General features: G+C 36.7%; 1 protein-coding gene across 1 annotated transcript in view; it reads right to left on the bottom strand.

Moving 5' to 3' along the window:
• The window catches only part of CNTNAP2 (contactin associated protein 2), a 1,234,090-nt gene that overhangs the window by 412,650 nt on the left and 806,694 nt on the right, over nt 1-14,746 (bottom strand). Inside the window, exon 11 of the mRNA XM_086743072.1 lies at nt 7,045-7,151. Within this exon, the coding sequence (XP_086599198.1) occupies nt 7,045-7,151 (107 nt within the window). The remainder of the gene's footprint in view (nt 1-7,044; nt 7,152-14,746) is intronic.

Genomic DNA, 14,746 nt, shown 5'->3' with positions numbered 1-14,746 from the left:
AAAAAAGGACTTCTTGTAGGGCAAGGAAAAAAGATGATCAAGAACACCAAGCAATTCAGGACTTCTTTCCAAGAAGACCACCTCACCATAGGGAACGTAGTAGCAAATGTTCCTTGGTGCATTGGTGAGGAATGGTGAGGAAATCCTGCATGCTCTCTACATCTCTGCAAAATTCATGCAGAGGTAACAAAAAGCTTTTCTTTCATCTCTGGCATCCTCACATCCAAAGGAATGTCTATGGTATAAATCCCTTTGTTTACATAGTCTGGATGTCCAGACGAATTTACAGGGGAGCCCAGCAGACCTGTGCCCAGTGCAAGGCCACCAATGGCAGAGACAGCCCCCTGGGTCTCGTGGGCACAGAGACTGCCTCAGGGCCAGCAAGCACCCCAAAGGCTTTCCTCTGCAGGATGCTGGGCAGCAGAGGGGTCAGGCGGGGCTACGCAGGGCCTGCCAGCCCCTTCACCAGCTTTGGTGACCTCCTCTGGATGCATTCAAGTACCTTAACATCCTTGTTAAATGATGGGCCCCATAACTGCACACAATACTTAGGGTGAGGCTGCACCAATGCTAAGTACAGCTGGATAATTGCCTCTTTTGACTGGCTGGTTATGGTGTCTCTAATGCACGACAGGATGCAGTTTGCCCTCTCATCTGCCAGGACAGACTTCTGTTCAGACAGTTCTTTACCCAGTGCACTGGCTACCTGCTCAACTTGTCCAGAAGGATGCTGTGAGTGACAATATTAAAAGCATACTAAAATGCAGAGAAAATACATCCACTGCCTTCTCTTTATCTACTAGGTGGGTGACTTAATCATAGAAAAATATTAAGTTAGTTACATAAGATTTTCTCTTTGTAAACCCATGTTAACTGAGCCTGATGATTGCACTGTCCTTCAAACGCCTCTCAATAGCACCCAGTGTGATACACACTACTTTAATCTTTTCAGACGGTAGAAACTTTAGAGGGGTTTTTCCAGTGTTTTGTCAGTAATGACACTCCACATTCCTATTACCTTCTGAAGATTATTATTCTGCTGCTGCCTGGAGGCACTCTGCTACCTGTACATTCTCTTGAGGATAATTAGTGCATTTATGTGTCCACAGTTATACAACCTGATTCATGAGAGCCTAAACAACCTTAGTATTAGTGGACAGTGTGGCTTATTTCACTCAGATTAGGCTGAAAAAGTAAGATAGCCTGCAACATTGCTTATTTTTAATTGCAGCAGACACATTTTTTCTAAAAGTGTTTTTCCGTTCTTTACTCACACTTTCTCCTTCCCTCTATTAAACTGTAAGAAAGGAAAAAACTTCCATACGCATAGACCATGACTTGTTAAAAGAACTCTTTTTCCTTATCAAATAATGCATTAATCTGCTTGTGAAACTGCAATGCAATGTTGTTCTCAGAACTTCCCTAGTCTCCAGTGAAGTGCAAAACCATACTTTACTTGTTTGGGATGTACATCTACACACTTTCATGTCTTCTTTTACTAAAATAAAATTCAGAGCATATTTTTGCCAAAATATATATTTGCTCTCTCGCTATGGAACTATTTCCCAAACTGCTGAAAGGAAACAATAATTGCCATGCTGTTATTTCCTATCTAGATTTAGATGTAGAAGGACCAACATTTCAGGTGTTTCCTCATTTATGGAAATACATAAAAATCAGCTATTACAAACTGACTGATTGAGGTCTTGCTGTAGATTACAGCCTATGGATTTCTGATTACTGACTTTGGCAATAATCAAGAATCTAAATAATCACAGCTTCTAAAATGTGTGTAACACAGATGTTTCCTACTGAAAGTTTGTTTCTAGATAATGTTAAACTAATTATCAAAGCAATATTTCATTTTGGGGAGAAGGTCAATATTCCTGGGGAAAAAAAAAATCAATGCCCATTAGACCTCCAGTGACACTTACTTATAATTTGAAGAGAAGATTAGTGGTTTATTCCTCATTAACTTTCAGTCACACTCCAAAATATCGGGTAACATATATTCACAACAAGGAGACAAAGCCAGAGAATTCAGAGGTCAAAGTCTCTCATATTGAAACTAAGAATCACTACATTGTTTCAAGTACTCATTTTGAAAAACCTTACAGCACATTGCCAATCTAAAAATGTAAAAATTGTGTATGTTCTTTCTCAATAGAGTTGTATTATCTGTATATTCTGATGCAATTAATGCCTCGTCTAGTGACAAGAGTATGTAAGGTTGTATTTCTTCTACTGCCTTTACAGAACTAAGAGGCAACAGATTGTGAGCTGGATCTAAGTCCCTCCTATGGAATAACTGAAGGTTTATAAGAAAACCTTTTCCTATCTGATATTCTGGAAGGAATAGAGGCTGTACACTTGTAAAAGTAAGGACACAGTGTTTGTTTGAAGGTGAAATTAAAGAAGAATAGAACTTTTCTCTCACATGAGTAAAAATTGATATAATTAAGATTAATCTTCTAAGTGCAAATTGAACTTTATTGCTACTGGAAATCATTAGGAGAAGGCAAATACAATCAAACTAGGTTTTCCTGCCTTTTTCCTAAATCTAACAAAGTTTATGAAGGAGGTGGTAGGTAGATACATGATAGTCATGGTAAACTCTGTCAGTTTCTCTTTGCAGATTCTAAAGAAAGCATGCATTGAGCTAAAAAGCATGCATTAAAAATCAGAGACAAATAAGCTCAAATGGTCATTATTCATCCTGATATACGATTTGTAAATCTATACCTCTCTCTTTTAAAGAAGCTGTGAACAGCAAGAAGCACATTAGATCCTAAAACTAGACAAAGAACTCACATAAAGTGCAGCAGAGTAGTGTTACCTGAAGATCATGATGGAGATGAGAAGTAATAAGGAAAATGAGCTTCTGTTCTCAAAGGCTTCAAGAACCATTTACCAATAGAGTAATATTTTTCCAGAATCTAGGAACTCTGCACAGCAGGTCAGCCTTTGGTAGGCTGTAAAGGTTAATTAGTTGGGGATTAAAATATAGCTGATACAATAAAGCTAGAAGGTATGATATTGTTAATTATAACCCTAACAATTAATTTCAAAATAGTTTTGTAACTGTTTCATCACTGTAAATAATTATTTTTAAGTAAATACATTAATTCATCTTTTCTTCTTATCTAACGATAAAATTGATGCTCTAGTCTGACATTTGCCAGGCCATAGCATTCCCTTGGGCACTGAATATCTTTTTGCCAAAAGAAGTCTGGCAGATTTCTAGGGTATTTACCATGCAATGAGAGATACAACTTTCTAGTATTTTTGGTTAATTCTCCAGGGACCCAGTTGTAGCTGTATGAAACAAATTATTGTGGAGTAGAGGCATCATCTTCTGTGAACGGCAGCTTAAGCCTCTGACAATTAACAAGATAGTGGATACAGAGCTTGGAGGTTTTGTTGTGTCTTTGAAAGATGAAGAGCCTTCCTGTAACAATGTCCTATTCTGAAAAGCAAATTATTTCATGATCTTAAAATGGCAAATGTGCCTAATCAATTTACATGATTGGAGAGATAATAAGAATTAAAGTTATTATTTCAGATTTATTTATTTGAAATTTTTCCTTCTGTAGATGTTTATTTTCAGTTTATAATTTCTACTATGTCTCAGTCCCAGAATACATTTCTCCATCTCTCTAGACTGTTATTTTCACTGTCATACTATATATTATGACCAGACCTGTATGAAACAAAGCCATTTTGATTCACAAAGATTTAATGCAAACATTTTTCTCTGTTTCACTTCAAGGAGTTCATCCCTTGAGTTTGCCTTTGAATTTCAACTTCAAAGGAACCTAAAACCATGATGTGAAATTCAGTCGAGGCTGCAAAGCCTTGCTTTGTTTCAGGTCAAAAGCTCACGAAAGTGTTAAATTCTCTGACCAAAACAAATTGGTTCACTGAAAAAAAACCGTTCAGTAACACAGAATTACCTTGTTCCTTTAAGTTCAGCAAAACTCAAACACATTAAAATCATCAGCTATGGAGTTGCAATCCCCACTAACGTAGTCTGGATTCCAACCTGTCTGAGAAATGCCCTGTTTTACCCAGTGCACAAACATGCATTGAGAAAATAAATGCATATTTACTGTAGAGTATAATAACATACTGTACAGTATATTATATAAATAATCTTATATTTAAGTAAAATGGTACTGAAGACATGCTATCTGCATTTAAACACTTTTCTACTCCATAGAATCAAGACATCTGCTAAATTTTACAGCCTTTCATACAACCTGCAATGCTGTTCAATATTGCTTTCAGTTACACACTAGTTATAACTCCAACTTCCCTCCTCCCTCAGCATCTTTTCTGTACTGCTGCTGCCACAAACATCAGAACTCAAAAGTGAAAGGCAGCACACCAAGCATGTCTGAGTACACACACACACTGCACAAGTAGGAAAGGGCAGATACGGTCAGTATCATCATAGCAGAGCTGAGGCCCGAGACTTCACGACAGTGTAAGTACAACCTTTGGCAAGCTTCAACAAATCCCCTCGTTATTTGCAGCTATACCTAATATTGTGAACATGGTTGGAACATGCCCTTGTAAATACTGATAGCTATTGGCTGCTCAAAAAAGGCAGTTAAGGCTGTCTCACTCTATAGCTTGATGCTATAATTTTTTATTTTCACTCATTTTTGTGCCATTAAATTCTGTACTCTAGAAAGGCATAACACTTCACATATTCTGACAGGCTATCTATCAAGTGAATGACTTTCTGCTCACATTTCTTTTGTAAGAAAGACAACTTCTAAAAGTATAGCAACACACATGCTTAAAACTGGAATTATGTTCTTTAAACACAAAAATGAAACAAAATAAAAGCTTAGCCATTCAAGTTAGAAACTTTGCCTGAATTTAAAAAAGTAAACATTCTCTAACAATGTCTCTCCAAATGACCTCGACAGCTGTAATTCCATACGCTTTATCCATTCCATAGCTAAAGATGGGACAATATTCTCCAAATCCCCCTTTTGATACTGCAGCCCAGCAGTGTCTTTTACTTGCCCTCTTGCACAGTTTTATCCATAAAAGGCAGGTGAAAATCCTATTAAGAGAAATGTTTACAACTCCTTGGATTATTATTTCTTTCCTCTGTAATAAAACTCATTTGAGAAAAGTGATGTCATCCATTTATTCTTGCTACTTCTCTTTGGGACTCAAGAAGAAAGCTGAACTATGTTAGATTATGTCTTAAAAGCTCATCTGCACTCTCACAAAGGAGCACAGACAAACAATGGCAGGAGGAGGAGCCCAAATAATACTCTGCCCAGCCATCCAGTGTCCAGGCATCAGCAACTGCAGATTCTGGGATCCAGGGCCAGCCACTGAGTGCCTGAGCTGAGCTGCTGGAGGGATCCAGTCTGTGTGGATATATATTCTGCTCAGCCAGAGAGGGGAGCTGGATGAGGCTGCTGGTGCTGTGTTCATGGGCATGCTCTGCCTACGATCTGTATAGCCAGCCATGTATATATGTGTATGTGGTGTATATGGGCTCTGTGGGTGCATGCCTACTGGGAATACATTTATGGCCTCGCTGCTGGTTGGACCTGGGGGAACGCAGCAGCAGTAGTCTCACCTCAAGCAGGCTGTTGGATCCAACATGAAACAGCCTCCTCTAATAGTTTATACTTATTTTCTGAGGCTGACTAGATAAAATATACTTACTTAACTGAGCTTCCATCCCTGCATTTCTGCAGTTAAACATCTTAACAGCCTATCACATGCATAAGAATAATATTTTCCAAGTGGCTGTAACAGATTAGCCAAAGCTCCAAAAAATACTATACTTTCAGAAAAATAGATGAAATATTCTTCTTTTTTTTTAACTGATATACCCCATCATTATAAATTCTGTGTTTTGTTTCGCAAGATTAGATGCAACCACACCATCACTATGCACATTCACTCTTGGTGGAAAAAGGGCTGCCCATGAAATTTCTCCTCCAAGAATTAGTACTTAAAATATCTCTCTTTAATAAACATTCATTTGCCATTTAACTCTTTCAGTTTTACCCAGTTCAGTAGCCAGACCATGGAAAACTTTGCCATTCAATACATACAATATATATACAGTTATTATATAAAATACATTTCCTCTTACATTAATACAATGTTCAAAAATAGAATAGGTTTTTGTTGAAATTCAGACAACTGTGAATTGTCAAAATTTTCTCCTTGGTTTGGGTTTTTTGGTTAAACACGAAAGAATTCTGCAATTATCTTCATAAAATTTTACAAGGCTGTAGTTAAGGTAAATAGTAAAATAACATAAATTTCCATCTCTATAAATCCTGGCATCAATTTTAACTTTTCACCTGTTCAGAAGCATTTTTACTCTCTTTTATTAAGTGGTTGTTTGCTAAAGAAGAAAGGGAGAAAAGTAAGGATTAGATATGTTTCCTGCATCTTCTAGATATTTTAGAACACACTTCACAGATGAAAATCCCACTTTTAGCATACAAGAGAAGAAACAGAAGACACATGTCGCTGACTCAGCATACATTGTTCAGAATCTACAAAAAAAGAACAATTGTATATTTTTCTCTTCTTTCTGTGCTTTAATAATATAGGGCATGTGGAGCTCATAAGAGATATTCTTATTCGAGAAACTCATAACAACAGAGTAAATAATTGGATTTTAGGATGGCCGATAATCAGTACATAAACACGCTTTGGGATTAGCAACCTGAACCAGTGTCTATCCAGCAGCAGTCAGCAGCTCTCCTCGGCAGCTTAGAACAGATTGACTGTGTCCATTTGAAATTCTAGTGTGCAATTGGCGAGAATGTGTTTGCTCAGTACACCCAACTAAGATGGCTGTACTGCTTTCATCCTTTCCATGGTGCAGAACAGTGCTATGTAAATACATCCCTATGCAGCACGATTAAGCCAACATCTCAGTTCAAAAAAATGTTTTAGGAAGACTTTGACTTTTTATCTCAACCAAAAGACATCAGTGTCTTGCCTACTCCATAGCAATTTTGAAACTGTAAGGATGTAAGAATGGCTTACAGTTATGACAAGTGGCGCCACTGTATCCAGTTCCATCACAAGTGCACTTGAAGCTGTCCCACGTCTGGGTGCATTTGCCACCATGTTCACAGTGATTGGGCACACACCTGTCAGGACAAGATGCAAAGACAGAAAGAAAAACCTAAATGAGCATAAAGATTCACACACAGCTAAATTGTGAGCTGCCCAAGCAGTGTATCATGTACTTGCCTGGTAATTAATCCTTGTTATTTCAGGCAGATTAACAGAATTTATATCTGAACACACAACTGCACAAAAGATGATTAATCGAGGCTCTGCTGTAGCCCTTTTACAAACACCAAAAAAGCACAGTAAAGGTGGAATACATTCATAAATTAGGGTTCTAAGCTACATAAGACTAGTACTTAGCTGTCAAAACAAAAAGAACATCACAAGTCACACCTCCTCCTGCTGTGCAGCTAGCATCATGCCTCAAAGACTCCAGTTCCACAAGTGATGGAAAGTTAAAGAAACAATGCCAGTGAGTTACTATTTATCTTTCTGTTGCCAGTAATGGGAAAAAAAAAAGTGGAGGCAGATTGCCTACTGGCTAGGATCAAAATTACAGATGCTGCATTATTAAAACAAACAACAGGCTTCAGTATAAAAGGTATAAAAGCTTTTTCTTCACAGGGATTTGTGCCAAGTGTTGTTCACCTTTCTTCCACCCACCTGGTATTCTCAAGCTACACTGTGGCTGGAGAGTGGAAGGAATGCAAAAGAAAAAGTGGAACAGAAAAAAAAAAAACAAGTTATAACAGAACATACATTTATTGTTTGAAATATTATCTAAATGTGATTTCAAAGATTTTAGTTCGGATAGTTTCTTTTCTATCAAAGACAGTTTAAAATGGGAATTAGCATGTACTTTCACCTTTGAAACTATTAAATTTCTTTTATTTGAATGGGCTTTGAAATATCATTTAAAATAATCTTTTTTTTTAAAAAAAAAATAAATTAATTACAGTCAGACTCAGTACAAGCTCTGCATTTTTAATAAAGAACTAAAAGAGCTTTTCTTTCATGTTGAGTTGACCAACTGTAATTTACAAACTACAGTTTTTTATGATGACATTAAAAATAAATATTAGGAGATCCTCTATTGGACAAACAAATTAAAATATTTTCATAAATGCACCACAGATTAACTATGCTAATCTCTAAGATAAATCTGAAGTTCATCATACTATGTGATAGTTAACAATAATCTGCTCCATAACACCCAAGGAAAGGGTTTCTTTCCTACGTAGCAATTTATTGAAACTGAAAGTATCTGAGTGAACTCCCTGTCAGTTATGGTCTCATATCTGCTCAAGTTCCAATTAACAGCATTGCTATATATGACTCAACTACCAAGAATAAATCTACGTCATAATAAGCAGTAGGGATTTGAACATTGTGTACTCACATTTATAAATGATTTTTTTTGTTCTATACATGGCAGTACAAGTATCTCAGCGTATATCATCAGTCTGTAGTACTCAAGGCTACTCCTTTCTTTTTCAAAAAGATCAGAAAATACTGACTTGGTTAAAAACAGTGCTTAAAGAAATGCTCTTCTAAAGCAAGAAACAAAGCATTTAATTTTTTTTTTGTTTTCATAGTAAAATACAGTGAAACTATCTGAGGCAATTTTTGCAGCTCAATAAACTGTGTTCTCAACATGGTTTAAGTGAATTCATTTAGTTTCCTAAGTGTGACAGGCTAAGTGCACAGATAGAGCTGATTACTGCTATTCAACTAATAGGTGATGACTTTTTGTTACGGCTCAAGTTGCTTCAGGGCAGGTTTAGACTGGATATTAGGAAAAACTTCTTTACTGAAAGAGCAGTCAAGCACTGGCACAGGCTGCCCAAGGAAGTGGTGGAGTCATCATCCCTGGAGGTGTTCAAAAAACGTGTAGATGTGGCACTTCAGAACATGGTTTAGTAGGCGCGGTGGTGTTAGCTTGATGGTTGGACATGATGATCTTAGAGGTCTTTTCCAACCTTAAAGATTCCATGTTCTCAACACCACAGAATAAAAACAAGAGCATATAATAGCACATTTCTAAACATTCAAACAATTTACAATTTATATGAATCCATAGCTGGTGAGTACAAGAGCAGGGACAGCATAAAAGTAACTTTCATTCAAGGTTATAAACATCTACAAAAGTTCATAAATCTGAACAGTTTTGTATTTTTTCCACTCTTTCAAAATAACTGCTTTTGATTTATTTTCTTCTTAATTTATATTTGAATACCCAGTACTTTAAAAGTATTTTCCAACGACCAAACTAAACATTTTTCTATGTGATTTTTGCCAGCTATTTATATGAAGTCTTACAAGCAATGGTAGCAACTAGTTTCACATTTTAGTGCAGAATAACTTAATTTTATTGTAGCATAACTAGCAAAGATACTGCATTATGGACTATATAACTGAGGTAAACGACTTAATCTAGGAAAATATGAAAAACAGATATTTATGTGCATCATTCAATGAAGCATATTAAGTCATAAAACCAGAGGCGTTCAGTAAACTCCTTGATGTTAATATTAAACTTCTGGTATGATGGTTGAACTAGCCTAGTCTACATCTGCAAAATTTCTTTTTTACTTGTCTGCTTTTCCCTGTTCCAAATGTGATGTAGTAGAAATAAGGAGTAAATAATATCTTCATAATAGTGCTAACTGGAGTTTAAATCAGACTATAAGATCATTTCCTTAAGTCTTCCCTCCACTATCAATTTTATTTTAGTTTATGCTGTAAGATAGAACTCTAAGATTTATTTTCTATGAAATCCGTTAGCAAACATCTGTAACATAATCTGCTGCATATCTGTGCACTTTTTGGACAAACATTACCCATTATAAATGAGTTTACAGGAAATTTTAGGTAACCAGAACGTAAAAAATACCAAAAAACTCCTTTTGAATTCAGCAGAGGTATCAAGAGGAATATAATTTCAAACTCTAAACTCCATTATATTTCAAACACTTTTCTTGCCATAGAGTGATGGTAAGGTACAAATATTGGTAAGATAGAAGGTACCTTGCCTATGTATTTCACTATACATCTTGCTAAGAAATTTGTATTTTAAAAATTATTTAAGTATATGAAATTATATAATTTCTCCAGCAGGTCAAGGGAGGTGATTCTCCCACCTCTGATCTGCTCTCGTGAGACTCCACCTGGAATACTGCATCCATCTCTGGATCCCCCAACATAAGGACATGGACCTGTTGGAGAGAGTCCAGAGGAGGGCCACAAAGATGATCAGAGGGCTGGAGCACCTCTCCTGTGAGGACAGGCTGAGAGTGTTGTGGCTGTTCAGCCTGGAGAAGAGGAGGCTCCCGGGAGACCTTATAGAAGTCTTCCAGTACCTAAAGGAGGCCTACAGGAAAGACAGGTAGTAACTCTTTATCAGGGCCTGTTGTGATAGGATAAGGGGTAATGGTTTTAAAATAGAGGGAGTTCAATTCAGATTAGATATTAGGAAAAAATTTTTTACAGTGAGATTGGTAGAACACTGGAACAGGTTGCTCAGAGAGGTGGTAGATGCCTCATCCCTGGAAATGTTCAAGGCCAGGTTGGATGGGGCTCTGAGCAACCTGATCTAGTTGGGGATGTCCCTGCTCCTTGCAGAGGGGTTGGACTAGATGACCTTTGAAGGTCCTTTCCAACCCAACTTATTCTATGATTCTGTGATTCTACTTTATGCTTATAATTCAGTATATACACAAAATGTATACACTCAAAACCAACATGTGCTCTACTGGCAGTTAATTTATATTAAAAGACTATGTTTCTAGGCAATTCCATTCTTTAGTCTCCTTTTAGGAAAATGCGGCATTATATAAAGAAAAAATTAACTTAAAAACCACACTTTCATCCTGAATCAGGCTCTGAAGTTAGAAACTGGTAGAAAACAGAGAACTAGAAGTAAGTTCCTAGGCACTGAGTTGTGTCCCTTCCCACTGTAGACATCTATAAGTACTGCTGCCTACAAAATCTTGCTCACTCCATTTTGAGAACTTTCTTGCCTTATGGGTCCTTCTGAAAGGCAGGTCTAGAACTTCATCCCTTCAAGTCTCATATGCTTTATTTCCACTCCAAATTTATCTATAGAGAGTTTAGAGATTCTGTTTTGTTTGGTATTTGATTAAGTAACATTGACTTATGTCTTAAACAACTTCTGTTCTTATTTGGGATTTACATATGATGACTTTGTAAAGAGCAATCATACGTCTCTCGGTCTATATTATTATGAAAACAAGTCTCCTTTTGGAAAACAGATTTTCTATTTTTGTTCTTCCTCGTAGCTCTGTTCCCACTTGCAGTTGTGATCTAATAAGTATTCTGGAGGAGGTCTTGCTAATGTTTTGTGACTTCAAAGTTGATACACAACTTTTTATTTCTCTACTGAAATTATTTTGCTTGATACATAGCATTTTCCTGACTACCTCAGAATAGTGGCTCAAAATCATCCTGAGATTTCTCAATATATTAAATATCTGCAATACATTCCCATCCTTCTCTTCAATCACTTACAACCCACAAGCTCCATCTTTATACAGAAAATCTTGTCATTGTCAACAGCATTGCTTTGTATGCATTCAAACTTTTCGGCTTATTTTTCTAGGCTCAATCTGTATCATCAGCACATTTCATCAAGAGATCCCTAATTCTGAGCCAAGGTCAAAGCATTAAACAGGATCAGCTCTGGCATTAATCTCTCAGCAGCTGTAGTCTCTCAGATAGCTGTTAACCTCCCAGTATAAGTTGTGAGGCAATTCCATTTGCCAGTTCATAACTCACTTTGCAATTCCTCTGTCAAACCTCATCTTCCCTAGTTTAGGTAAGAATTTCCATCATTACTCTTATCAAATGTTTTATTGACATCTGACGAACTAGATCTATTGCATTTCTCCTGTCTGAGAAAAAACTACTGTGCTTTATCAGAGGAGGAGATAAGGTTAATCCTGAACAAGTGACTGTTGATAAACATCTGCTACATTTTACTCTACCTTCCATTTACTTCAAGGTATTTAATTACTTCTTCCTTAATTTCTTCAATACAAAACCATGGGTTGGTTTGTTTTTTGAGGGGGTGTTTTGGTGGTTTTTTTTTTTGTTGGTTTTTTTTGGTTTTTTTTTAGGGCTGCAATATGACATGTTAGTATTATGAAACTGGGCTATCTTGACAATTATTATCTAATCAGTTTTATTTATTCATAGTGCATGCTTACTCTGTTATCATCTTAAGTAACTGCTATTCCTTAATTTCTCTATTATTTGTGGATTCATTAGCAATGTTTAATCTGAGGAATATTAGCAATATTCCTCAATAAAAACTAAAATAGATATTGTTGCCTTGCTTTCAGCTGTGGTAGAAGCCAACTCACAGATCTCCTTTTATCTTAAACTTTTATCTTATAACTACATCTTCTAGAATACCTCTTTTTTTTCCAGGCCTCCACAACACAGACCAAAGAAATAGACCAAATTTCCATTCCTAAATAAAACTCATTCCATTCTATTCCTTTCCTGATGATGTTCAACAATGTCCTCCTTATTAAAAGTACATAATGTATTTCTCCAAATCACCACTTGGAAAACTGCTCTTTTACACTTTACACATAGTTAATACTGGTTAAAGTTATATGTAACTAATCTGTTTTAATCAATTGTCTATGTTTTAAAACTACATATTCCAACTCTGATCTTCCAGCAGGATGAGGGAAAACTGTATGTCACAGTTCTTTCCTCACTGTCTGCCCAGATATACTTTGCACAAGAAATGCAAATGGTCTATCCATACGGTGAAGGTTTAACATTGCCTGAAGCTTTAACACTTCTTCAGAGATGCTATATACTAACATCTAGTACACCACTAAGCTTCTCCCCATCCCTAGACTATCCAAGAGAGAAAACTGGGAACAGGATGATCACATAGTCGGCAGCAAATAGTGTTTCCCAAATTTGCTCCCATCTTTGAAGCAACCAAGGTCAGCACTGTGGTTCAGACGTATTATTTTATTGTCAATCAGGATACTTCCACTTCTCATTTTTACTAAGTGTCTTTCCCCCATCACATGAGTGAATATACAGATGTCAGATTACAGGGAACAGTCTCTGAGTCCCAATGAAATAAGGCAACCAGGAGCAGAACGAGGTATCTGGCCGAAGTTCTGCTGCCTCTACCAGAAATACATAGGGAACAGCTTATGCCAAACAAATTGGGACTCATATGACATGTTTCTTCTGCATGAAGACATGAAACTGTGAGATGCTGTTCTTTTGAGGACTGGAAGTGATAAACAGAAAATATTTTGAGAAACTACATTGAAATAAAAACATTTAATACAACTAGAGCATGTGAGAAGTCCAACACTGAGGTAGGAATGTCCAAGGCACGGCGGGGAAGAGTCTCGTCAGACAGCAATTCTGCAAAAAGGAATCTGGGGAATTCCACATATGGTGTAATGATCCTAAGTCAATCCACCAAACTACTGCCAACAAGAAAAACAAAAAAAAATAAAAAGAAGAAAAAGAAAAGGGATCTCTTAATGTGGGTATAAGCAGGAGAGTGATATGAAAGACTCATGAAGAAATCCTCACATCATATTCAGCAGAAGCGAGAAATGGCTGATTTTCAACTGCACAAAAAGTTGTTGGAAACAGGAAGGTTACAAACTGTTATAAATGCCCACAGGGAATGGGGAAAGAAGCAATGAGGTTCATCAGTGGTAAAAGGTATTTTAAGAACAACTCAAAATAAAATACATCAGGAATGACTTAAGTATGTTTGGTCCACCTGAAGGCAGGAGAATGGCCTCAGAGACCTCTCCAGTCTCCTTTTTAATCCAGATATTTTCATATCCCATAATAAAGAGAAAGCATTTATTTCAATCTCTTAATTTTGCATTATATGACTATATTTTCTTAGTGTTGTGACTGTGCTATTTAACCTCTGTAAGTCAACGGGTTTTGGTCACTACCTCAGTCTTTTTAAACGACTGTATCCTCCAGGGCAGGGATATTTAATACATTAACTGGCTTCCCCAGGCAAATTGTGCCCAAGGTGTACAGTAACTGACTCCGATTCTTAGGTTTAGAGTTCATTTGAGCAGGAAGATAAAAAGTTATTTTGTGCAGGAAGCCAAGCTTCAGATGGCCACAAACAGACTGTCAAATACAGTCCCTCAGGACTGAAGAACCACCACAAATCTCAGCATTCTCCACTGTATAGTACAGATCTTTCCCTTTCTGTCCCACCATTTTCTTTCCTTTCCTGCTTCCCCTTCACACTTCCCATCTCTACTCTAAGTGCAAAATACAGCTTGTCTGTAGATATAACCTAAATATAAACTCTCTGTATATATAAACTAGAAACAACCAAGCCAAGGAACACCACCAAAGCAAAACATTCACCTGTCCAATTACTCCTCCACTTGAGAGGTCAAAAGGAAGGAATGAACTACACACAAGAGATATTTGACATGTCTACTGTACCCAAATCAGACTAAAATTACCCATTCCATAGAGAGTCCTTGATTTTCAGAGTGTCCTAAATAAAAGTAAAAACTGCTGATTTGACCTTTAAGATTCTTTCTTGTTTCTTATAATGTAACAAGTGCCTAAAGTGACTTTGAGATTTTCAGCAACAGGATTTAGATCTCATATAAGGCAACAC

This window comes from Chlamydotis macqueenii, chromosome 2, assembly GCF_036417535.1.
Source record: "Chlamydotis macqueenii isolate bChlMac1 chromosome 2, bChlMac1.mat, whole genome shotgun sequence".
NCBI lineage: Eukaryota > Metazoa > Chordata > Aves > Otidiformes > Otididae > Chlamydotis > Chlamydotis macqueenii.
Note: the sequence above shows the minus strand (reverse complement) of the source record. Positions and strands in the feature narration are given on the sequence as shown.